The sequence below is a fragment of the Rhamphochromis sp. 'chilingali' genome (genome assembly GCF_963969265.1).
Source record: "Rhamphochromis sp. 'chilingali' genome assembly, chromosome: 2".
In the NCBI taxonomy this organism is placed as follows: Eukaryota; Metazoa; Chordata; class Actinopteri; order Cichliformes; family Cichlidae; genus Rhamphochromis; species Rhamphochromis sp. 'chilingali'.
Window position 1 is genome coordinate 22907591 of NC_137930.1, and position 24224 is coordinate 22931814.

General features: G+C 39.3%; 2 protein-coding genes across 4 annotated transcripts; one reads left to right on the forward strand and one right to left on the reverse strand.

Moving 5' to 3' along the window:
- Window positions 1–2895: 2895 nt before the first annotated feature.
- traf2b (Tnf receptor-associated factor 2b) lies at window positions 2896–15621 on the reverse strand. 2 transcript variants are annotated; one of them, XM_080872995.1, is made up of 11 exons: window positions 15490–15621; window positions 10952–11154; window positions 9792–9870; window positions 9453–9551; window positions 7404–7565; window positions 7223–7297; window positions 6991–7069; window positions 5396–5604; window positions 4987–5290; window positions 4598–4746; window positions 2896–4510 (listed from the first exon to the last, which is right to left on the reverse strand). In XM_080872995.1, exons 2-11 carry the CDS (start codon window positions 11125–11127, stop codon window positions 4292–4294), a joined length of 1551 nt encoding a protein of 516 aa, XP_080729121.1. In that variant the 5' UTR covers window positions 11128–11154; window positions 15490–15621; the 3' UTR covers window positions 2896–4291. The 2 variants fall into 2 exon arrangements, with proteins under 2 accessions (XP_080729121.1, XP_080729120.1); XM_080872994.1 differs by lacking the exon at window positions 15490–15621 and adding an exon at window positions 15060–15465.
- A 42-nt stretch (window positions 15622–15663) lies between these two features.
- coq4 (coenzyme Q4 homolog) lies at window positions 15664–22710 on the forward strand. 2 transcript variants are annotated; one of them, XM_080873010.1, is made up of 7 exons: window positions 15664–15797; window positions 17328–17483; window positions 18499–18595; window positions 19594–19696; window positions 19814–19943; window positions 20424–20517; window positions 22156–22710. In XM_080873010.1, exons 1-7 carry the CDS (start codon window positions 15734–15736, stop codon window positions 22331–22333), a joined length of 822 nt encoding a protein of 273 aa, XP_080729136.1. In that variant the 5' UTR covers window positions 15664–15733; the 3' UTR covers window positions 22334–22710. The 2 variants fall into 2 exon arrangements, with proteins under 2 accessions (XP_080729136.1, XP_080729137.1); XM_080873011.1 differs by having other exon boundaries at window positions 15672–15797; window positions 17331–17483.
- Window positions 22711–24224: the final 1514 nt, after the last annotated feature.

Here is a 24224-nt window from a genome sequence, read left to right on the forward strand (position 1 = left end):
ATTTGTCAGTTAATGAAGTTTAGAAATCGACCCTGAGCGCTCTATTGGTGCAGTTTGAGTTTTCTCCAGTATCAGAGTCAAATCTAAAAATAGACACATACTACACAGGCATATTTTTAGCTTCTGTGTGAATTAAATTTTCCATCAAAGTGTCAATGCCGCTTACTAATAGTCATGTAGGGGGGAAAAAAGTACATCCCTGGTAACTGTTGTCTCTATTTTTGACATTTTTAGACATTTTATTTTTGATACAGCACCTACAGCACAGATAAAGATGATATATGTGAACCATACAGCAGGGAAATTTAGTTGTTTTTTTTTGTTTTTGTTTTTTAAGTAATTCATGAAATAATTTTATCCTGTGCATCTGAACTTGTATTGCCCACCTTTTCAGACAGCACTGGGCTTCTTGCACATTACCTACAGGAGCTGCGTCATGCCCTGAAGCCCCCGGCGCACAACTCTTCTGCTGATGCCGCAGGAGGTTTGGAGCTCTGCAGTTAGTGAGTCAGCAGAGAGTTGGTGACTTTTCTGTGATTTTTGCACCTCAGTCCTCAGCAGACCCGTGCTCTTTGACTTTGCGTGGTCTGCCACTTCATGGTTGAGTTGCTGTGGTTCCTAAATGCTTCCACTTTTCAGTAACACGACTTATAGTCAATTGCAGAGTATCTAGGAGGGGAGAAATTGCACCGACTTGTTGCCTTAGAGCATCACCCTTGAATTCAGTATGATCTTTAGAAAGACTCATTCATTTTTGACAGATGTTTGTAAAGGCAGACTGATCAGCTGGGTTTTTGATTTTCTTTATCTGAGGTGATGGGACTGAAAAGAGCAGAATTAAAATAGCACAGTCTTTAAATATTTCATCACCTATCTATAATATCATCTAAAAACTGGAGAAATCTTTTATGCATAAAGGGTCCTGCATGATTTGGAGCAACACCAGTTTTTACACAACTAGGATCCTACGTATATCAGACAAGAACCAGAAAGAGCCCAGTAGCTGGTCTGCTCGCTTCCAGATGTTGACAGAAGAGGGGATGTTGTTGCCATCAAATTCAAAATGAGCTCATGTTTTTCATGCAACAATAAAATGTCTGTTTAAACATTTAATATTTTTTATGCTCTATGATAAATTAAAAAAAAATTAGTTAATGAGATTTACAAAGTCACCGCATTCTGTATTTATTTAAATTTCACACAGTGTTGCAGATTTTTTAGAATTCACTTTGTATATTTAGATATTTGACAGCAAAGTGTCGCAACTTTACTTTAGACTACATCTCTAAAACATTTCAACTAGAACAGTTTCTAGTTCCGTGGATTTGTGATAAGTAAGGGGCTTTACTTTTGTACGGTTTCAGTTTTGTGTCATTTGTTTAGCACTCACTCTTGGTCACCATCTAAGAAACGATACACGATAACTCTGGGTGAGAACAGAAGCATCAACCAAAGTGTATCAGTTATAGCTGTGTGTAGGTTAGTGGATCAACAGTTACCGGCAATAACTAATTTCAGTTATAAGGGGGCTCGAAAAAAATAAAAATAGGTCAAAAACATGGCACAGCTGCACTTGTTGTGATATCATCTGGTGACCTCACAGCCTCTGACTTTGAAGATTAGATTAGAAAGTGCGTCACCATCTAAATACTTGAGAATCTAACCCAGGGGCTTTCAGAAGAAAGATTTTCATTCCTCACGTAGTCATTGATCACACGTGCGCCGTCCCTCTGGCAGGTTCTTTCCAACCACATTTATCTCAACCATGATGAGGCATTTCCACAGCCTCAGTGAAGACCATCACTGGCATGTATAATGAGTCATTTTGTGTTCTTCTATCATGCTAGTGGGGTTTCATTTTTGGTGAACATGCTTTGTGTGGTGAAGCTGATGTGACTGACATGAAACCTAAAAAGTGGCTGAAACATGGTTTAAATGGACTGGTTAAAGTAAAGGGGTTGCAGTTCTGGTTTTATTTGTAATTCAGCACACTGACATGCTACACATTAACACAGTCAACATTTTCAGTTTTCACCTATGTTAGCCTGAGGTACAAAGGCTGAGGCTGCTGGGAAGCAGAGTGGTCTTAAATTTCATAATCCAAGTGAAACATTTCACTCGTTCTTAGGAATTTGTTCAGTGAGCTCAGTACCTTCAGATCTACAAGGTCTGAGTGGAAGAGGTTGTTATTAAACTGTCATACACTTACATTGGAAACTCTTTGGACCTCTATTAGAGCCTCACAGAAGTCAAAGGTGCAACAACAGGACAGCTGTGCACACTGCTTCTGCTGATTTGGGCATTCACCAAAGCAGGCTTTGTGTTTCTTTGCAAGGCAGGAAGGCCGGCATATGTTTTGCTAAACAGGCTACTTAAACTTGGTTTTATGTTCACACTCTGCCCTAAAACGAATAAAAGTTCACACATTTCCCATCATTTAAAGCGCCTCCTTGACGACAGAATGGGCTGACGAGCACTTTGGATATCAAACCTTTTATATGTGAAATAGCTGGAGTTCCCCTAGAACAACGTGAAGCAAGGAAAAACAGGTACACCACATCTATATTCACAACAAACACAGCTCAACAAACACAGCTATGTTCCTTTGCTTTCGACACTGCAGCGTGGTGCTTGGGTTTTTTTTCTTCTCTTTAGCGCCCTTGCTAGTTTGCATCATCCGTTTGTTTTAGGAGAAGGCATCAGAGTTTTACATAAAAGGAATCACCTGTAGTGTTATTCCTGTGTGTGTGTGTGTGTGTGTGTGGGGGGGGGGGGGGGGGGGGGATTTTCACATTCACACGTGGTTATTTTAGAAAAAAAAAAAAAAAAAAAAGACAAATATAAGAAAACATGTGGTTAAAAAAAACAACTTTTTTTTGTTTACAAGATATGTTTGACTTAAATTATTTGTGGTGCTTACACCCTTGTGCCTACATTTCACGTTGCTACATCCAACAATTATTAATTTTTAATAATGAATTAATCATGTTTAGGTATAAACAGGATTAAAAAACAAGTCATAAACAAGAAGACAAAAATAAAACAAGGAAATAGTATTGTTATGCTTTAAATGAACTTTTAATTAAAATCAAATAGAATTTTGTGAAATTTTATCTTAAATGAAACACACAAAAAATGGTTAAATTAATAATGTACCTATGGTCAAATGGTACTTTAGCATCCCTTAAAACACTTTATAAATAATCACCAGTCATCAGAGTCGTGAAAGATTCAAAACTAACTTTATATGATTGAGTACAGTATGAGTACAACTGATCAGGCATTATAGTTAGCAGTAGCACTGACATAATACAATAAAGTGTGTACATGTATATATTTATTTGTATATTTGCTACTCTGTGTAACAGTAGATGCTTCAGGATTATTTAGTAATACAGTATTAAGGGATTATTTGAAACAGGCTACATATTTTATCATCGTTTTATCCCCTTTAGATTCATTTAAAATTTGATATAAAATGTTTACCAGATCGAGCCGTTTAAGTGACAAGTGCACGCACCACGACCTCATCAACACGAGAGCTTTGATAATCTAGTATTTTTGATTCCTTTCCATCAGTGCTTGTTTGGTTGTCATTGGTCGTTGTTTTCCTATACTGCATGAGCTAACACAGGCTAAAACTAAACACATCTCCCATTTGTCTAAGTATGTGCCTGTAAAAACTAAAACATTTTATTAGAACTAGTTAACTTTAATTATCTCGAGCCATAAATAAATAGTAACTGGAGATAATCTCACAGTGGTGGGAAAAACAAAACACACACATACACACTCCCACAAAGCTAAATAAGGTGTATTATATCTATTATGATATTAGGCTGCTTATAATATAAGAGATAAATTATCGTCTACAAGATGCAATACAGATATAAGGAGGGTAACATCAGGATAACAGATGACTTCAGACCCTTTTTTCCTCAGAGAGCTTTTCTCAGCTCTCACCGCTGATTCACTGATTCACTGCAGATGGATCCTCGGAATGAGTGCAGATGTCACATCGCACGCCCTCAAGGTGTAATGACATCCTAATGATGCTTTTAATGTGATAATATATAAATATAGTAACCTATATGATAATAACATTGTATTTTTGTCATATATATATATATATATAATTATTATTATTATTATTACTGTTATTATTAATATTACTATTAAAATGATTCATTATTTGGTTTAGATTTTTGTTTCTGTGTTTTTGTATTTTAAAAAAACAAAACAAAGCAAAACAAAACAAAGAGTTTTTTGGTGTTACTTCCACAGTACACCCTTATAAGCCTGTCAGGTCTACAATGGCTTTAATGAAAATTGTATCATCTCTGAGGTAAGGGCTCTTTCCGGCCAGTTTGGCCAGCGGGCAGAAGAGTGGGCAGCCGCTGGCGATGTTCATCTCACTGATCGGCCGCTGGAAGGACGAGGAGCTGACGTCTGGTCGGAAAGCATCGATGATGTGCTCCCTGTTGTTCTGATCCAAGAGCATCAGAGTCACCTGGCGGGGAAGAAGAAGAGAAGAGGAGTTGGTTTCGTGCCGCTCATTGAGAGTTTCGTGCGTAAACGTATTAAAATGGTTCCCCACCTTCTGACTGAACGGCCACTTGAGCAGGGCGTCGCACTTTCCCCTCATGACGACGAAAAACAGCGAAAGGTGCGTTCCCCGGCCCGTCCCGTCACCATTCAAATACAACCTTAGACACATTTTGTAGCCATATTTGCTGGAGTAAAAAGCTGCGTGGAAAAAACAAAAAAAAGAAGGGTCAGAAATGGAAACGGAGCCTAAAACAGCATCATGTGAAATCAGCAGAGCCATGCACGCTCCCTGAAGAACAACAAGGGTGTAGCGGGCGTGGAATTCCCCTCCGTCTACACGCCAGAAGATAATGTCATGTGAACTGTATGACCTCAAAACAAAACAGAAAAATCCCTCCCACCTAAAAGCATACCACACGTGATGTTTTTCCATCCTACCTGGTGAGAACATTGCAGGCGCTCGACCAGCCACGGCATCCTGCCTTCGGCGCGAGAAGTCGGAGATTTTCCAGACGAATACTCCGTCGTAGGTGCAGAACTGGAGTTCGCGCATCAGCTGTTCGGTCTCAGACAGCTGCAAGTCTCTCATGGTCAGCGTCCTCTCCAGCTGTCGGACTTTGTTAGACAGATTTTCAATCTTCTCTTGGTCTAAGCGGTGTTGGTGTGCGAATGCTTCCATTGTAACAGAACTGCGCTCCACCTCGCGGTTCAGGACGCACACGATGTTTTCTAAAGCGTTCACCTGTTGGTGAAAGAAAAAAAAAAGAAGAAGCAACAAATGATTACTTTCCCATTTCACCAAATGAACAGAGTGGTTACAAGCGACATCAAACCTGCTGAGACTCACTTTTTTTTCCAGGTCAACAGACTGCACCGAGGTCATGGGCCCGGCTCCCTCATTAGGATCCCTGTACAGGCCCACTCCGGAGTCCTCCTGCCACTCCCCGGCACCAGAGCCCTCTGAGCGAGCCCGAGTCGCTGACAGCACCAGAGGCAGCAGCAGACGCAAGTGCTCCATAGTACTGTTGAACTCGTGGTCACAGAGCTTCCCGTTCTCTACCTGACACAGAAACACGGGAGAGCTCGTCTAAGTTTTATTGAGACAAAGGTCAAACCAGTTAGTTTTGAGCTGTGGTGTCCAGTTTGTGCCTTCAGTAGGACAAATTTAGCTCTAGGTGTGGTGACTACCAAACTAGGCGAGTGGCTCCAGCAGTTCCCAGGAACAACATCGGAGATCTCTGTCCACAGAGTGCAGTCCTAGGAACAGTTAAGATACTGCACAGGACCCTCAAGCTCCCAGGCCTCCGGTAGAGGACCCAAGCTTGAAGGATAGACCGGATAGCGGGGGCAAGCGGGGAATGTTTTATATATTTTTAAACAGGTTTCACTTGAGTATTTACATGCAGCTTCTTTTGTTCTGTTGGCTCAATGAAAGTAAACCCAATTTAGATAAAGCTTAAAATAGCTCTAAGTATGTGTCTGGAGGCCTTTTAAGATGCCTGCTGAGTAGTGCTGATTGCTTCTAGAAGAACTGAAGAAACAGCCTTATCTAACCTTTTAGACGGCTTCCTGGCAGCATGAGCAAACACCTCCTTAACTGCCACGATAGTTTGATTCAAAGGTGCCTAAGCTCTCATTGGTGCTTGGGTATAATATCATATCACATCACATTTGCCAAACTGAGCTCAGCCAACTTTAAACTACTGACGAAAGCACAGAGCGCGAAATATCTCATGTGAAAGGGTCACGTGACTAACCTCAGGGAACACATTAGGAAGAAGGAGATGAGAAAATGCATTTAATAGCATTAAGTCTGCTCTGCAATGACACCAATTTATCCAATGACCCCCGCCGAAATCTTTTCTGTGTGCAACATATTCTAGCTTTCACGAGATAACTCACATCTATCTGTGCTCCAAATACAAAGCAGCTGGTGGGAGATGATTAGCCTTGTTTAGTTGGAAACTCCCTGGCTCTTTTGGAAGTTAAACCTCTAACAGTGGTTTTAGACTTCTGTGTTAAATCTACGCTCCTGAAACCCTATAATCAGTATAACTACACAGTCTGCACAGGTATAAATACTGGAAACAGCGTGTGCCGCTTACGTAGGCTACATCATACGCTCTACACAGATTCACGGCATACATCAGGCACAAAGCAGCCACTCATATCTTATGTTGATGTAAAACAGAACAGTAAAAACACCAAACAGTGATGCTGTGACTTTAGCCAGGCCAGCTCCTTCATCTGATTTCAACTTCATAATTTACTTACAACAGGAAAAGTATAAGCCACATTACTACCTTACTGTACAGGACATACATTTAGACTCCTTATTAAACCACAAATAAGCATCGAAATGAGAAAAATGAGTTCGATCACACTGGTCAACCCTCTACGATAAAACATAAGACAGGAGTTTTGGTGATTATGTAACTGCACCTACCATAGACTTGCAGCCCACTTCACTGAATGGACACGTGCTCTTTGACTTGGCGCAAGACTTCACATGATCATTGAACTGAAATGCAGAATGAACAAAGATAAAAGACCATTTATAAACAGTGCATCAACAGGAAAGTGGAAGTGAAGGACTCCTAGTCAAAAAGAAACTAAGTATCATAAGGAGACTGCCCTAAACCACTTAGATTACATTGAAGGTAACGGCGCTAACCTTTTCTCTTGGTATCTTCTTTTTTCCACAGTCCTTGCATTGCATGGGAAACTTCAGACAGATCTCATCATGGGCCTGAAATGCATCGTATAGCAGAACGTCACTTTGTGTCCATTAATGCCAACAAAGAAGAAGAAAAACAAAAAACAGTGTATTTTAGTGTAGTCTCTTTATGTCCCACCTTTATCTCTTTGAAGTTGAAGGTCATTTTGCAGTACTTGCAGTTGAGAGTTCTTGCCTCGCATTCTCTCTCATTGTGTCTGTCCTTCTCCGTGAGAAGGATAAGGGTTTGGCAGCCCTCGCACAGGATCCGCTCGAATTCACAGCGACCTTCGTGCTGAGCCTGAAAATAACAGACATTTTTTATTTGTTATTATTTTCGAACTGCCTGTTTGTTACTTGTAAAGCAGGTTTTCAGCATTGTGAAAGAGCAAACTGACAGTTGGGTCAAACCCTTCCCAATCACTGATAAATAACCGCTTTTCAGGAAGTGTTTAAATGCAGGTGTAGCTGCTCTGGTACAGGGTGTATCCTTAGCTTCTATGTGGAAAAACAAGTGTTTTTTGTTTTGTTTTGTTCTTTAAAAAAAACAAAAAAAACAAAACACCTCCAACTGACAAAAAAAGTGAAAGTAAAAGCACAATACACTGATTTGAGTATGAAAGAGATAACTACGGTTCTATGATTGCGCACACGATTGTGATCAAGATTATTTTGATATTTACTTGTTTTTCATTGCAACCCCCATTATATGCACTTTTCTTACTTTCGAATGACATGCTAAGCAAACGAAATTTAAACAAAAAGCGAGCTCCACAAACATCTGATAGGAAAAAAAAGGGATGAAAATGTACCATAGAAATAGAATTATAATGAAGAGAAGATAAAAGGGGAAGTAGAATAATTAAAGAAATATATTTAAAGCTGTGTATTCACCATTTAAAAATACCGGGAATCACGCAGACGGGGTGGAGCTTAAGGTGGGGTTAATCAACAGGGAAGTTGCAGTCTTTCAGAATGACTACCAAAGGCACGCTGCAGACCCAGAAGCAGAAGCTCAGGTACGTTAGCCGGTTTTTCGCTTTGACTGCTGACTTTCCAGACTTGCTACGCTCAAAAATCTTGAACCGGATCGCGTCAATAAAAATGACTCACATTTAGAAGATTCCTAATCTCATCCCTGTCCTCGGCACAACACTCCAACGCCTTGATGTGACTATTTTTTCCCCAGCTTCAGAAGGCCTCGCTATGGGTGTGTGCGACTAGCAATTTGTAGCTTTTCCCACACAGTGACAGTGACTAAGATACCAGGCCAAAAATATATGCAAAGTGGGTGTATCACACAGCATAATAGTTTGCGAAGCAACAATAAGAGGTTGGCATGTTTTGATCTTTTGGTGTCTTCTTTTTTATTGTTTTTTTAATAAGAGGAAGATTCATCTGCGTGCTAGTGCTTGGGATTCCATTTCCAATCCGTGCAAATCCCACACATTCGCCTAGCGTTTTCATTTAAACAGCATATCATTTTAACATTTCCCAGGTGAAAAACACACACACGCGCACATACATGCACACTCACAAAGTGATGTAGATTAGGTCACACTGGTACGCTTAGTTAAAACCACAAACAGACAAGAATTGTTGTAAACATCCTTTTCACAGTGTAAGCATCATGGTGCCATCTGCTTACTACACAAACTACGTAGCTCATCTAAAACTGATGCTTACAGTAGAAACACAGCTGCAGACAGACACACACACACAAACCAGCTTTATTTACTTCACGTGTCTTTCATGCATTTTTACAAACTCCAGTCTGTGTTCAATGAAATCTGGGTTTCTGCTAAACTGAATGAATACAAGCAGTTTCCTTAACAGCTCTATAGTTTAATGGTCAGTAACCCAGTCACGCTAAGCTCAACAGGGTTGTTCCATTCTGGTACTTTCCACTGAGCTTTTGTTGATAAATGAGGAGAGGCTGGGACTTTCCAGCCGCCTGTTAAGTTTCACTTCCTGTTTGCAGCAACGCAGCACATAGTACAGAGCGTGCTATGAAAGCTGAGCTTTTTTCAGGGAACACAGTGACCCGGGAACGCAGATTATAGGTCAGATTACCCTCTCACGTAGATTAATAAATACTGACAAGGCTCTTTTTTGGTAGTGTAAACCTACACCCAGGTAAAAGGCAGCAATGCCCATGCCACAGGAAAAGACAGATTTCATACTTTACCTCATACTCTTTAATAGATCCAGTCCAGTTACAGCCCTGGTTCAAACACCTGGCTGGCAGGCTTGCTATTTCTCGGCCTGCTGCATTGTCTGGGAAAGCCTGTGAGGTGGGGGGTGGGGGGAGAGGGCAAAAACAAAGAGATCAGTGAACTCATAAAGCCTTCAATGCTCTTAAAAGAAAGCAGACAAGAGTAGGATGCATTGATGCATTGTGTGGTTAGGGAAACCCCCGCCAGATTGCAGTCATATTTTTTCCTCTAAAGGGCAGTAATCACATGCTGACTACTCCTAGCATAACAAAGACAGTGGGTTTGAAACCTGAATACATATAAAGGCTTACCTCACTGCTGTTTAGAATGGAAATGGGTTCCTCGTATATCTCCTCTTGACGGCAGGCTTCACATGGTTTTGGGCCAGAACTACCAAACAAGACAGGTTTGTGACTTTACTGTAAAAGCAGCGGCTCGACGCCAACAGTCAGCAACAATTTCCTGCTGATCCAAAACTGCAGCAACTGCTGACCAGTGTGGATCACAGCTCGAGCAGAGGAACGTTTAATCAATACAAGGGAAATGAAAAGAAGCTTGTAAGCATCATATCAGTGGGACAAGAAGAAAAAAAAAAGAACTAAAAACAAAAAAAAGTTGCTTTAGCAAGTTTGAAGGCGATTAAATGAATAACCAAAACACACACACAAGCATAAACAAAGGGCACGTGTGGGTGCGACACATCACATGGTGAATTTATAACGTACATGATCTGGTTATTTTGAAACAAATAAAAGCACTCGGACAAATCACATGCGAAATCCACACATTTCACAATCACTTGTGTTACTGTTGTTTAAATGTTTGGGGAATTAACAAAGAGTCTGCCGGTTTAAAAAAAAAAAAAAAAAAAAGGTAAAATTCCACATTTTCTGTCACATTTTGTTTAATTATACTTTCATTAAACATTAGATAACACATAACTGAAACGGACATCAACTAGAAATGAATTAGTGTATCCATGTATGTATCTGTAACGAATACACATCACAAATACTCGTTACAAATACGTTGGTGTGACACCTCTTTGTACTTGTAGTGAATATTCAATACAAATCCAGCGTTTTTCCTCATGTATTAGTTTTTGTTAATATTCTTTACGATTACTCTGTAATGAATTTGAATACATAAGGCAATGAAAACACTGGATTGGGTATTCATTACAAATACACCTCATGCATTAACAATCCACCAGTGTGTGAATGACTCAGAAAGGAGGTTTTAGAAAGAAGACCTTTAGAATGAATCAGCAACACCACATCCTTGTGATTCACAAACATCAGTATGACAGGTCCATCATGTGGGGCATGAGTCTGCATTAATAACTGATCTTGTCTGGACAAAACTCCCAGAGTTGAGGAAAGATGAGGAAAGGGTGTGCTGAAGCATGTCCAGTAAGACAGGAAACATTAGGTGCGGGGTAAGCAGTTTGGTCTAAGGACCTCCGGTCTACCTGGTGAGCTGCTTGAAGCAGTGTACACAGAAGCGGTGGCCGCACTGAGCCTGGACAGGCTTCCTCAGGACCTGGAGACATTGCTGACATTTATATTTATTTTCCATGGGCACTGACAGGACACTGAGGGGAATCCCTGGTAAAGAGTTGGGACAGTCCAAAGAAATACGGGCCATTCTTCTCCATCAATCTGGTGCTATATCCTGTTAATGAGAACACAGAGAAACAGCTGTCAACAACCAGGCAGGAACTAACTGCAAAGATGGAATATAAACTCAAACTAGCAGTGAATTACCCGCTGGCAAGCTTAACTATTTAAAAGATCACCATGAGAATCTGTGTGACCCTCGAGGAAATATTTGTCCACGCTACTGTGTAAGTCTTGGCACAGCCAGCAATGCCACACAAAAAAAGAAAAGCATGGTAATAATATTCAAAAATATGGAAAACCCTGCTTAACACTGCAACGGCTGAAACAAGATCAGCAAGTCAAATGACTTGAAGACATAGGTACTTTTTCTTTTTGAGTTATCAGAAAAAGTCTTGTGATTGGTGGGATAAACATAGCTGTGAGAGAAGCAGCATCAGGATATACAACCTAATCTATTTAAACACGTATCTAAACCCGTTTTAAAAAAATCCCCTGCTTACAAAGAGCTGAGTAACTTTAAACTGTAGAACTTGGTTTTGTTGTACAGCATTTCCAGATAATAATCAGATAAGCATCTTTCTACTGAGAAATACTAGTGAAATATTTCTCACTTTAATGCGGTGTGAAATGCAAACACAGCATTTACACGAGCTTTGCTGATATCTTTTGTACTTCACAGAAACGATGATGATGATGCCAGGCATCAGACAGCATAGCACATGTATTTTGGGTCTTTCCTTTAAATACTTTTCCTGCAATGCTGTCAACATTTCTCACCCTCCACAAATAGTTTCTGTTACCTTTGTTTCAGTTTCAAGCTCGCTTTAAAGCGTTAACACTAAAAGATCACTTAAGTCACGGTTTCTTACAGGAATGGCACTTATAGGGGTGCTGGCCACAGCTCCACCATGTGCTCAATTTGAGTAAGTTTAACTAAGTAATAGCGGGTACTGAAGGTACAGTGAAACACAGTGGCATAAATTAAAGGACGAGAAAGACGCAGACCCTTTTAAAAATCGTTTTAACATTAGCTACTTAAGTCAAAGTGACCATTAACCGTGTTAAAAGACTAAGACCCAATTACACTGCTGCCTGTTTTCCCAATTACCCCAATTAGATGTTTGATGCTTCACCAGATTACACAATTTGTGTCTTGACTTTTTCAAACCATGTTGCTGGCATCAAATTCACAATCAGCTCAACTTTAAAACAAAACTAAATTCTGTTCAACATGTAATATCTTTGCATTTTAAAATATAATGTACATGAATTCAATTTTTAAATGCATTAACTTGAAGCTCCTTTTTGAATATATATTCTACAAGTGGAAAAGGTTTGCCAGCACCCTCTCTCCACACACACACACACACACACACACACACACACACACACACACACACACACACACACACTTTATATTATTTTATACCTGGTTAAATTAAGGCACCAAATTTAGGAAACCCTCATGGTCTTTGGTTAAAATACCTCCTTTAACTGTGTTCAGTATGTCTTAGAAATTATCAAGAGTTATATTCTGGCAATCAGAAGATGGTAAACATATTTTTTACATTTACATTTAAACAATATCTTCCCTCACTAATTCTAACTGTTTAAAATCATTCTTCCATTAAAGTACTTTATGGTAGGAAATCATTTTAGACTGAAATCTGTGAAGAAAAAAGTGAATAAAGAAAATGCCCAACTGGCAGAAAACTCACCCCACCTGGTTCACAGACACCAGAATATTATGCACTGTCTGCTTCCTAATCACTTATCACTGCCAGTAATAATCTGGCACAGTTCACCTCACGCTTCCTACATTTGTCTACCTCAGACTAAAATCACAGCATATAGTGGCAGCTATTTCACCCACTGCATAAAGAACAGCACCAGGGCTTATTTTGTCTTTGCAAATATCCCTTCTGTCACAAATTTCTGTAAATGTTTATTCTGTCGGTATTATGCAATTTTTTTTATTTTTATATATATATATATATATATATATATATATATATATATATATATATATATATATATATATATATATATATATATATATATAAAAATTCCCTTATGAAAAAATGTGTGGGGACTGTCTAGTGTTTGTTTTTCCCATAACCAGCAGATGACAACTCTTACTGATATATTTCCTTACTGATATATTTCATATATTTCCACTGCATGTGTAAGTGGGTTTTACAGGTGTATAAATTATATATAATACACGCCTGCATGTCAAAGAAAACTGCAAGGAATGTGGACAAAGTGCACCTTTGCATGTCACAAACTTGAAAATATGGTTGTTTAAGTTTGTGGTGTTTGTAGGCTTAAGGTAATATGTGGCAAAAGCCACACAGCTTAACAGTGCTGTCTCACCATTCAACCATTTATGTTCTTAAGTCAAAGCAGGTGCTAAGGTGAACAGAACAACACCCATAAAGTAAATGTTAATGTTTAACTAAATGTGAATGGTGTATGCAATTCCAACAAAACAGCTCAGGTTTTTCCCCACAAAGAAATAAAGTGGTAAATTCCAAATTGTGTCTACAAAACAGCACCACTCCTGATGGTCAAAAGTTTTCAATGAACTTTTTGCAGACGTGGTCTCCAAGCAGAACATATCTGAATCGTGTTTTCAGTGGATTTTTCCTTAGACCAATTTAGATCCTTTTCAAACAAAGCAACTAACTTTCATGGGGGGAAGTAAGACCACACAGAAAGTGGATGTTGAATCAAAAGATAGATGCAAGGAAAACCCCTATGTTTTAATTTCAGTGGGAGTATTAACACTGAAACTGGAAATAGTTAATCCAACTCCAATACATCACTCAATAAATAAATAAACATAATATATGTAAATCCAAATACCCATAGCTAAAAAAAATAAGAAGCTTTGTGTCCTTCCTACAAACTCATCTACAAGAATTTTTTTTAGATGAATCACATTACAGCCAAGATCAGCTTACTGTCTAAAGATCCAGCTTTTAGAGTTTCATTTCATTTTTATTTATAACTGTGCTTCACATAAATTTAACCTCTTAACTGTTACTTAAATCTTAGAAATTTCTAACAAAATGAAATACTTTGGCATCTTGTTTGTATATGTTTGTTTTAAATCTAGATTTCTGTTGAACCTTTATTTTTAGAGTTTTACTTATCTCACCCTGAATTAGAACATATAGTAATATATGATTTGAATACACTGTTAATAATTTCATATTAAGGCAGGAAACGCTGCTTTTCTTTGGAAGCTCTTTCTTCCCGCGTGTATTTATTTGAACGCAATTCAATTCTGCCACTCACCCCATTCACATTAAATCATGAGTAACTTTTCTGTTACTGGTATTGCGTAAGAAGTTCAAGCCTAACTTCATTCTTACGAAACTTAACTGAAAAGCTGCGGCAACCTGCTGTGAGCGAAAAGGCGTGCAAGCTCGTGTTTGGATAATGTTGTAATTACAACATCAATTCAGCGCGATCACTGGATCGCGTGGAAACTAGTCATAATTGTCAGAGAAACACACAATGAAACACTGTGCATTGAAATATCAGAAACAAGAATTTAAGTTATATAAAAGGTAACACACACGAGGCCTACGTACAGCTAAACCTTGAAAAGTGACCTTTGTCATGTACAGCAGCATAAACTTTTCTGTGAAACGAACAACACAGCCAGCAACAACGAAATAAAGCAACAACAACAACAACAAAAAGAATACAAAATTTCAGTCTCAACATTTCAGCTTCTGTCTCAGACAAATAACCACAGCTGCTCTTTAAAGCTACACCCAGCGTTGCTCAAAGCCTAAAAAACATCCTCTTCCTGGGGAGACTCGTCCTCTCAGCTCGCCATGTTGCCCTGCGTGTTAACGCTGAACTTCTGCGAGTTCAGTGTGAAAATGCAGGGTGCTTCAGACCCTTTCCCATACAAAAGCCCAAACCTGAATGTTTACTCACCGAGTTCGCAAAGACTGTCAGTGGATCTTACAGTCGTCACCACCACGGACACTATTTCACCTCGTAACTTAGCTACACCCTTAACACGTAAGCATCGGAAACTACGGTATATAAACCCGGCCAGCGCGTTCAGTAGCAGAGAGCTTACAGAGAGCTTAGCCACTGTGATGTAGGCTGTTTAACATCTATTTTACTAGATTAGCTCCTGTAATATTTTAAATATTATTTTAGAGTTTGGGCTATTGCTTTTATTAAGCAATTGTGTACTTTGGCACGTAAAAAACACTTTAATTATTTTAATGAGCACCTGCGAACTTCAAACAGCTAACATTAAAGTGTGTTTGCTTTTACGACTTATACGTTTACCTACTCAGACAGCTAATTGCTAGTGAGTTATAGGAAGGGATTCACAGCATGCAAACTGACTAACCTTGGAGTCTGGCCTGTGTTTCTCAACGAGGGGAAAACGCAACTCAACTTAGAACTCGCTCTTTATCATAATTCACGGACGGGTGTGTCACTAAGTGCACTTAGTTTTAAGCTGCTGTTAGCGAGGGCGCAGTAACGGCTGGGTTTTTATATGAAAGCCCAAAGCCACCCCTCTCAACGTAGTTTGGGCTGCTCCGAAGCCGAAAACAAGTGCTCCACTCACGCATGCGTACTACCGCAAAAGAATGTGGCCGCTGATACCCTTCCGATGGATCAACCGGCGGCGACACTGTTTTACAGTTTCTAAAGGTACGAGTTTAAGCAGGTGTCCTCTGTGTTACAGCTTAGTGTTCTTAAAAATAAACCTGGTGGTAAGTTGATAAAGGAAAGAAGTAGTGTGGGAGCCTTGCTGTCAGCATACACCAGGCACAGGGCTACGCGTTACTTAGCAGTATGTCAAACAACTGTTAGCTTAACGTCAGGGAAATGTTCATCATTGTTTACCGAATCACTCTTAAAGAAAACGTTGTAGCAGGCGAACAACACATACACTACACTGGGATGATCTTTTGACACGTCATCAAACAGTGCTGAATGTCAGTGATTTATAATTCATATAAATCAAAGTGTTCTCCAGCTTTGTGTCCCATGTGTTTATGGAGCTATCTATGCTCTTGTAGCTCATGCAGATCATTCATGGCGTGTACAGACTCAAAATGTGACGTAAATTAAGCACACGTTTCTGCCAAAACACATACACAAGACAGGACTGTGGCTTTCTTCTCTCAGAAGGAGCCAACATTGTTGTCATTATTGTTTTGTGTTTTAGTTTTTGATTTTATCACTTACGTCAATCAGTTTTTCACTTTAAGTTCAGGTAGGTTTTATTGCTTGAAAATACTTAATTTTACAGGTTTCAGTGTTACTTTTAGTCCCTATAATCTTTGTTACATTGAGGCCACACATTAGAGGAAAGCTTTAGGAAAATCAGTGCAGGTATTACAATAAAAACTCGTCTGATGGCTGAAACACAACCCTCCATCATATCATATGTGGTTGCAGTTAGAATTTGGGAACTCTAACTAATGGAACATATCTCGAAAAGACTTGTTTATGAGGAGACGGAGACCTATTTTTGCATTATTTGAACAATGAAGGGAGAGAAACACATTAGCTTCATCTATCTATTTATAATTTTCATTTTTAGATTTATTTATATTTAAGCATTATTATTATTATTATAGAAAAGTAATTTTGTGAATGCTATATTCTGCCGCCATAACTGTAAATGTGACAACTGTAATATAACAATGAATGTCTAATTTTTTAAGTGTTAATAAAAATTAAGTAAAAAAAAAAACATCTTTTGAAAGCAGTTGATTCACATTGTTCAAGACATCCAGAGTCTCAATACACATATCCATCAATGCCTCATCAGCCAAGCTATTATAAAATATTTGCCATACTAACAGATAGTTACTGAGGATATTTCCTCTGTATTTATTTAAATGTAATTTTAGTCAGTTTTCCAGGTTCAAAAAAGTCATTTAATTTAGTTTTAATCTGTTTCAAAAGTCTAGTTTTTATTTTAATTTTACTTAATTAAAACTTTTTTCTTTTTTCCCCTCTAGTTTTAGTTAACTCTAATAACTTTGATGTGCAGTGCAGTCTGTTACTACAAATAAATGATCTGAATGGTTTATCCTGCCATAAAGGTTTTGGTATTTGGACACTCCACTATCAATAATCGGTTTAGTTGTTTTTTGTTATAACAGCAATAGAATAAATATGTCTCTATAGAATAGTGCAGCATTTAATACCACTCCATCTTTTCCGTAGTAGTTTGTGTTCAGCAGCTGCACAGCAGCAGCACTGAGTTTGCAAACATCCACTACGATGGACTGTACCCTGGACATATTCCCACCACCACCGTTCAAAAAGCTCTCTTGTCCATTGGGTCAGGTGTGGCGGCACTGCAAAACCCCTACAGACATGGTGAGACACTCACGTGAGCATTTCCGTGTGCACTGATTTTCTTTCTGTGTGTTAGGGACTATAAATCGGTTAAGATGAGGATGTTTAATCAAAGTGCTGTTTACAAGGTCAGTTATAAACCTTAAAGCACAGCTGTTTTTGGGTTGAGGGGCTTTGGAGTTAACTGTATAAAATTTAGTGCCAAAATTTACATTTGAACTTTTTTGCCTTTGTGTCTGAATCACAGAGATCGGAGCCTAACCTTAATTTACATGTATTTTTTGAGCCAGTGTTTTCACTGTACAAACTGTCTTCTCGATCTCCAAAAAAGAACAAAGTAGCACAAAATATGTAAGAATAAAAAAAGCTGTGTATTTTTGGTATTTTGCTACTTTGAGGAATTCAGGCTTCTTGGTAAAACTGATGTCAGCCAGTCTCCAACTGATAGGGATGTGAACAAGTCTGACCTTGATGTGGCTTCAGATTGTGGGATTGTTTTCCATTTTTCAGAAATGATACCACTGATTAGTTTCTTTTCCCATGTACTGATAAAGCGTTTTGTATTCATCCTCAAGGGCTTATTCTCTGGAGACCTTTAGTACGTGACTTAAAATGTCTTGGAAACAAAAATGAGACTAAATACAAATTACAGCCACATATTAGTTACCCTGAAACTCCAATGAAGGAACAGAGTCATAACACCTGTCAGCTGACATTTAGTGAGGTTTCTCATGACATCCACTGCTTAGTATCGATTCATGTCCAAAAATAAATTGATAAATAAATGGATTTTTTTTTTTAAAATGCATTTTTCACAGGCACAGAGGTCTTTCCCAGCTCCGTCTTTAAAGCAGACTGATTAAAAGTTTGTGAAGTTTCTGAGTATTGCTTCCATGATGAGTAAACAGTCGTGACCTGTTTAGAATTAACACATGGTTTCTTTACTGTAAATAAAAATATCGTCAACTTTTCACTGTACTGTCATGATGTTGAACTCGGTGCCCTTGGATTTCATGAAACTCTGGGTACTTTACAGACATGGTTGCAGTCCTGGGGGAGACAACGGGACACCTAGCACTCATAAAGCTCAGGGACAGGATGAGAAATGACCCTGAAGGCTACGCTGTCCTAACGTGAGTCAGTGTGGCAGAACGTCATAGTGCTTTCTGCTTCGGGCACATTAAAAATATGTTTCCTGTCTTCGAAGGACGCTGTTTAAAATGTAAAAAAAAAAAAACACCACAATGGTGTGATGTGCAAATCTGATAAACCCGTAGTTTATTCACAATAGAACATAGACAACAAATTAAATGTTTAAACAGAGAAAATGTATCATTTTTATAATTTGATGGCAGGAACCTGACTGGGTATAAAAAGAGCATCTTTAAGAAGCAGCATTCCTCAGAAGTAAAGATGGTCAGAGGTTCATCAGTCTGCAGAAAACTGCATCTACAAGTCATTGAACAGTTTCAGAATTAATGTTCCTCAGTGTAAAATTGTGAAAACTTTGAGTTGCTCATCATCAACAGTTTAGTTGGAGAATCTGGAGAAATCTCTGTGCACATAGGCAAGGCCAAAATTAGTACTACATTTCTGGTGTTTTTGGACCCTGGCAGGAACCCTGCTGTCTTCTCTAAGCTATCCATTTAAAGTGGATCGAGGCAAAGACAAAGACAGTTCTGTAGTCAGAAAAATCCAAATTTAGAATCTTTGGGGCGAAAACATGGATGCTGCAAGACTAAAGAGGAGAGCGACTATTCAATTTGTTATCAGCGCCTGCATCTCTCTCTAATGGTATGGGAGTGCAACAGTGCACATCTGGAGAGGTAACATCAAGCAACTGAAAGGTATATACAGATTTTAGAGCAATATACGCTCCCATCCAGATGATGTCTTTTTCAGGGAAGGCCTGAAAGCAAGACGATGCTAAAGTGAAAATATGACAAAGAAGACCCAGGACTGCTGAGCAGCTGGAATCCAAAAGTCCAGCAGCTGGTTTCAGTTTTTCACAGTTTAAACATTCTATATGGTTAAGCTTGCATTGCATTAGTTTTTATTTATATTTTACACAGCATCACAGCTTTTTTGGAATTAGTGTTGCGCTTTATTCTTATTTGATTTGATCTTGCAGAGAAAGGCCGAGGATCCGGCTGTCTACGCTCGATCTGACAAAGATGGCTTCGCTGCCTGACGGCTCCTTTGGGAGGGAATACCTCAGATTTCTGGAGGACAATGTGAGTATTTGCTGATGTGATGTGCATATATACTTGTTTTTTTGTGCATTTGTAAACACTTATTGTTTGGTATAAACACGCTTCCTTCCTTCTTCCGTTTTTTAATTTTTCCCTCAGGATGTGACTCCTGACTCAAGAGCAGACGTGAAGTTCGTGGACAACGAGGAGCTAGCTTATGTCATGCAGAGATACAGAGAGGTCCACGACTTGCTGCACACCTTACTGGGCATGCCCACTAACATGCTGGGTGAGTCGAGTTCTGTGTAATCTGAAAATGCTATTTTCTGACATTTACTTTTATCAAAGTAAAGGTTTATTTATAGAAACTTCACAGCCAAGCCACGCATTGTCTTTATATAGTGCATACCTAATTGTATGTCAGTGAGAGTTATTCTGTGCATGCCTGAACAAATGTTTCCAGTTTTACAGCAAAAAGATTTGAACTTCATTTCTTCGCTCCCAAGTTTTCTCATCCAGTTGTCCCTACAAATCTCTAAACATACATTTTAAGTCCATTTGATATAAAGTGTTGACCTGAGTTTTCAGTTTTGCAGGCATCTCCTATTTGACCAATTCTATATCAGAATAAACCTGCCAAAAACTCTGAGAAATAGGGTTCACACAGAAGTTATTTTAATACACTGTTGGCTGACAACTTCTCCTTTTCTTTCTCCTAATTTAATCTTTAATTTGCATGTTTGTGTCCTTTTCTGTGTCTTCCGTTCAGGTGAAGTCGCTGTGAAATGGTTTGAAGCTACTCAGACCGGGCTTCCCATGTGTGCTCTTGGAGCTGTGCTAGGGCCACTACGGCTAAATGCAAGGTATAGTTGGGATAACAGGAGAGTTACAGTTTGACTGACTTGCTGAAATTTCTGTAAGTGCTGGGTTGAGTCTGATTACAGGCTGACGTCTGTTTCAAAAAGCAGCAATAATGTTGAGTTTAGAACTAAACTCCTTATATGATTACATTTTTGTGCAGCTTATGAAAAAATGTGACATCATCAGTGGAGCTCTGATGCCAGGATTCTCCATTTTAATGCAGTATTTCGATTCAATTCAGTTTCATTTATAAAGCGCCAAATCAGAACAACAGTCACCTCAGTGTGCTTTATGTTTTAAGGTAAAGACCCTACAATAACACAGAGAAAAAAACAACAAGATTTCCCACCAATGACTAACAGGATGAAAGAAAAACTCCCTTTTAACAGAAGTAAACCTCCAGGAGAACCAGGCATCTGCTGCTTTCAGTTAGGAATGACACACCGAAGAAAGCCAGAGATTAATAATAACTAATGATACAAATATAAAGCTGTGCTCTACATCCATTACTATTTAATAACAAATCGGTCACATTAAAGGCTAAAGAATTTATATTTAACTGGAACTTCAGCATGAACATCGATGCGCTCTGTGGATGGCTTTCATATTAAAGGAAATGAAATCAGAGCTGCCTCAGCAAGAGGGGAAGAGTCAGAGAGAAACTTAGGGCTCAGTGAAAAACCCCACCAGAGCATCTGTTACCATGGTAACTAACCCAGACTTTAAGTCAGCTCTCTTCCTGCAACAGAAATCTAGCTAAAAAAAAAAAGAGAGAGAGAAAGAAATCCAGCTATTAAAGATCAGATAAATATTGTTCTAAAAGGGGAACAGCAAGCTCAACAGGAAGGAATTCAATGTTGTAATCAGTTGTTCTCGTGAAATATGAGAATAAAAAGGGAGCCAGAGGGAGAAGTGAAAACCCGGACTACTCTCCAAGTGGAGATGGAAGTGAATGTTAGATTGTAGACAAAAGTGTTCACTCCCAAATCCAAATCATTTTCAGGTGTTCTGATCACTTCCATGGCAGCAGGTGAATAAAATCAAGTACCTAAGCATGCACTCTGCTGTTATAGGTGCAAAGGGTTGGCCAATATGTTAAACCCCATGGATTAAGAATGGGATGTTACTCAAGTTCATATGCTTGTGAAAGTAGACGAGTGAATACTTTTGGCAATGTAGTGTATGTAAATCCATTTAAGTCCATTTCTGGAGTATTTGACGTGTCATTGTTTCTTGAAATAAAAAGCAATAAACCATCTCAGTTACCCAGAAGCCAAACTTGCATTTACTGTCATCACCGAATGACCGCCTCGTCTTTATAACAGTTCTTCACTTTCAGTTCAGCACAATGGAGAAACTAATCGAGATGATCAGAAGTCCTTTTGTACTCAGATTTAGTGGATACAGTGTAAAAAGTCCAAAATAAAACATCTGGAAGCAGTAAAATCCTGTAAGTGACTAAATTGTGCGTGGGTGTGGGATGATGAAATGTATGTGGGCTGTTTTCCTGCAAATATAAAGTCTTCCTCATTTAATACCTGTGAACTTCCTCAGTATCAGGGGACTTTGTTGTTTATTGGCCAGGTTTCCTCATTATTGTTATATGACGCTCTCATCTTCCTTCTTCCTCCTTCTCCCAGTCGTTTACAGTCACTCTTTACATCTTTGGGCCCGTGGGCTCTCCAGAACGGACGGTGTGCTCGCTGCGTCCTCAGCATCTTCTACGAGAGGCGCTGGGAGCAGAGCCTCGAGGACCTCCGGCGAGAGCTCAACATCGAGCCACCTCCTGTCATACCAAAGGCTAAGAAGAAGACCTGAAGAGGGAAAACATAATGAATGTTCTGGAAATTGCTCTACAAGAGACTAAACCAGAAATATGTAAAAGATTCTGTGGAAATTTGTAATGCTGGGGGGAAGGGAGAATTTCCCTCTGCAAAGATTTGAAAAATCTCCTTTCCTGTTTTTCTGGTTTTAACGGAAGATGATCTCAGCTGATGAGACGCTTTTATTTGTGTCTGATTCTGCCATGTAACTAGAATTATTAAAGTTGTTGTAGTTATTAAAACAGGCTTATTTTTTGACACTAATATTACTTTTTGCTCAGAAGTTGTAACCTCAGCCACTGTGTTTTCTATTGTGTGCATGTGGCAGAGTTCATTGGATACAGTGAAATACATCACAGTGTTTAAGTTGGATTTGTGGTACTTTTACAGAAAGATGTATTTACACAAAATATCTGCACTTGTTCATCTGTCATTGCTCATTAACTGAAACTTGAAATGTGCTCTCAGGGGTATTCTGACTTTTTGTTTTATCGCCTGGTACTTTTCACTTTCTGTGTTCTACAGGGTGGGCCATTTATACGGATACACTGTAATAACATGGGAATGGTTGGTGATATCAAAGTCCTGTTTGTGGCACATTAGTATATGTGAGGGGGCAAACTCCTCAAGATGGGTGGTGACCATGGTGGCCATTTAGAAGTCAGCCATCTTGGATACAACTTTTGTTTTTTCAATAGGAAGAGGACCATGTGACACATCAAACTTATTGGTAATGTCGCAAGAAAAACAATGGTGTGCTTGGTTTCAACGTAACTTTATTCTTTCATGAGTTATTTACAAGTTTCTCTTTGTTCACAGCCATTGACATGTCAAAGAGGTTAACACGTGAGGAGCGGATCGAAATTGTGTTGATATCTGGTGAACGCAGTAACTGGGTCATTGCAGCAGATTTCAAGACACCCTACGAGACCACCCATCTCCCATGCTACAGTCAGCAAACTGCTTGCTAAGTTTCGTGAAACTGGTTCAGTGTTGGATTTGCCAAAATGTGGACGCAAGAAAACTTTCACTAATGAAGAAACATCAGTGGCTGTCCTAGCTTCATTGAGCAAGAGCCCACAGCGTAGCACTCGCCGCATGTCACTGGAGAGTGGCATTAATCAAACATCCCTTCGGCGGATATTAGCTACTCACAAATGGCACCCTTACAAACTCCAGCTACTGCAGCATCTCAACGAGGATGACCCAGATCGGTGCACAGAATTTGCAGAATGGGCAAAACAAAAATTGGAACAGGACCCTCAGTTCATGCAGAAGATTTTGTTCAGTGATGAGGCAAACTTTTATGTGAATGGTGAAGTTAACAAACAAAACCACCGCTATTGGTCTGACACTAACCCACATTGGATGGATCCCTCCAAGACTGCTGGAACAACAAAAGTGATGGTTTGGTGTGGTATATGGGGTACAACGATAGTGGGTCCATTCTTCATCAATGGAAATCTCAAGGCCACTGGATATTTGAAATTGCTAAATGATGATGTGTTTCCGTCTTTATGCACTGAAGCTGGCACGTTCCCTGAGTTTTTCCAGCAAGATGGTGCACCACCACATTATGGGTGCCAGGTCCGAGCATTTCTAGATGAACAGTTTCCTGGAACGTGGATTGGTCGTCGTGGGCCAGTTGAATGGCCCCCAAGGTCCCCCGATCTGACCCCCTTAGACTTTTATCTTTGGGGTCATCTGAAGGCAATTGTCTATGGTGTGAAGATACGAGATGTGCAGCACCTGAAACTATGGATACTGGATGCTTGTGCTGGCATTTCTCCTGCGGTGTTGCTATCAGTGTGTGAAGAGTGGGAGAAGAGGGTTGCATTGACAATCCAACGCAATCGGCAGCACATTGAACACATATGTGTTATAAA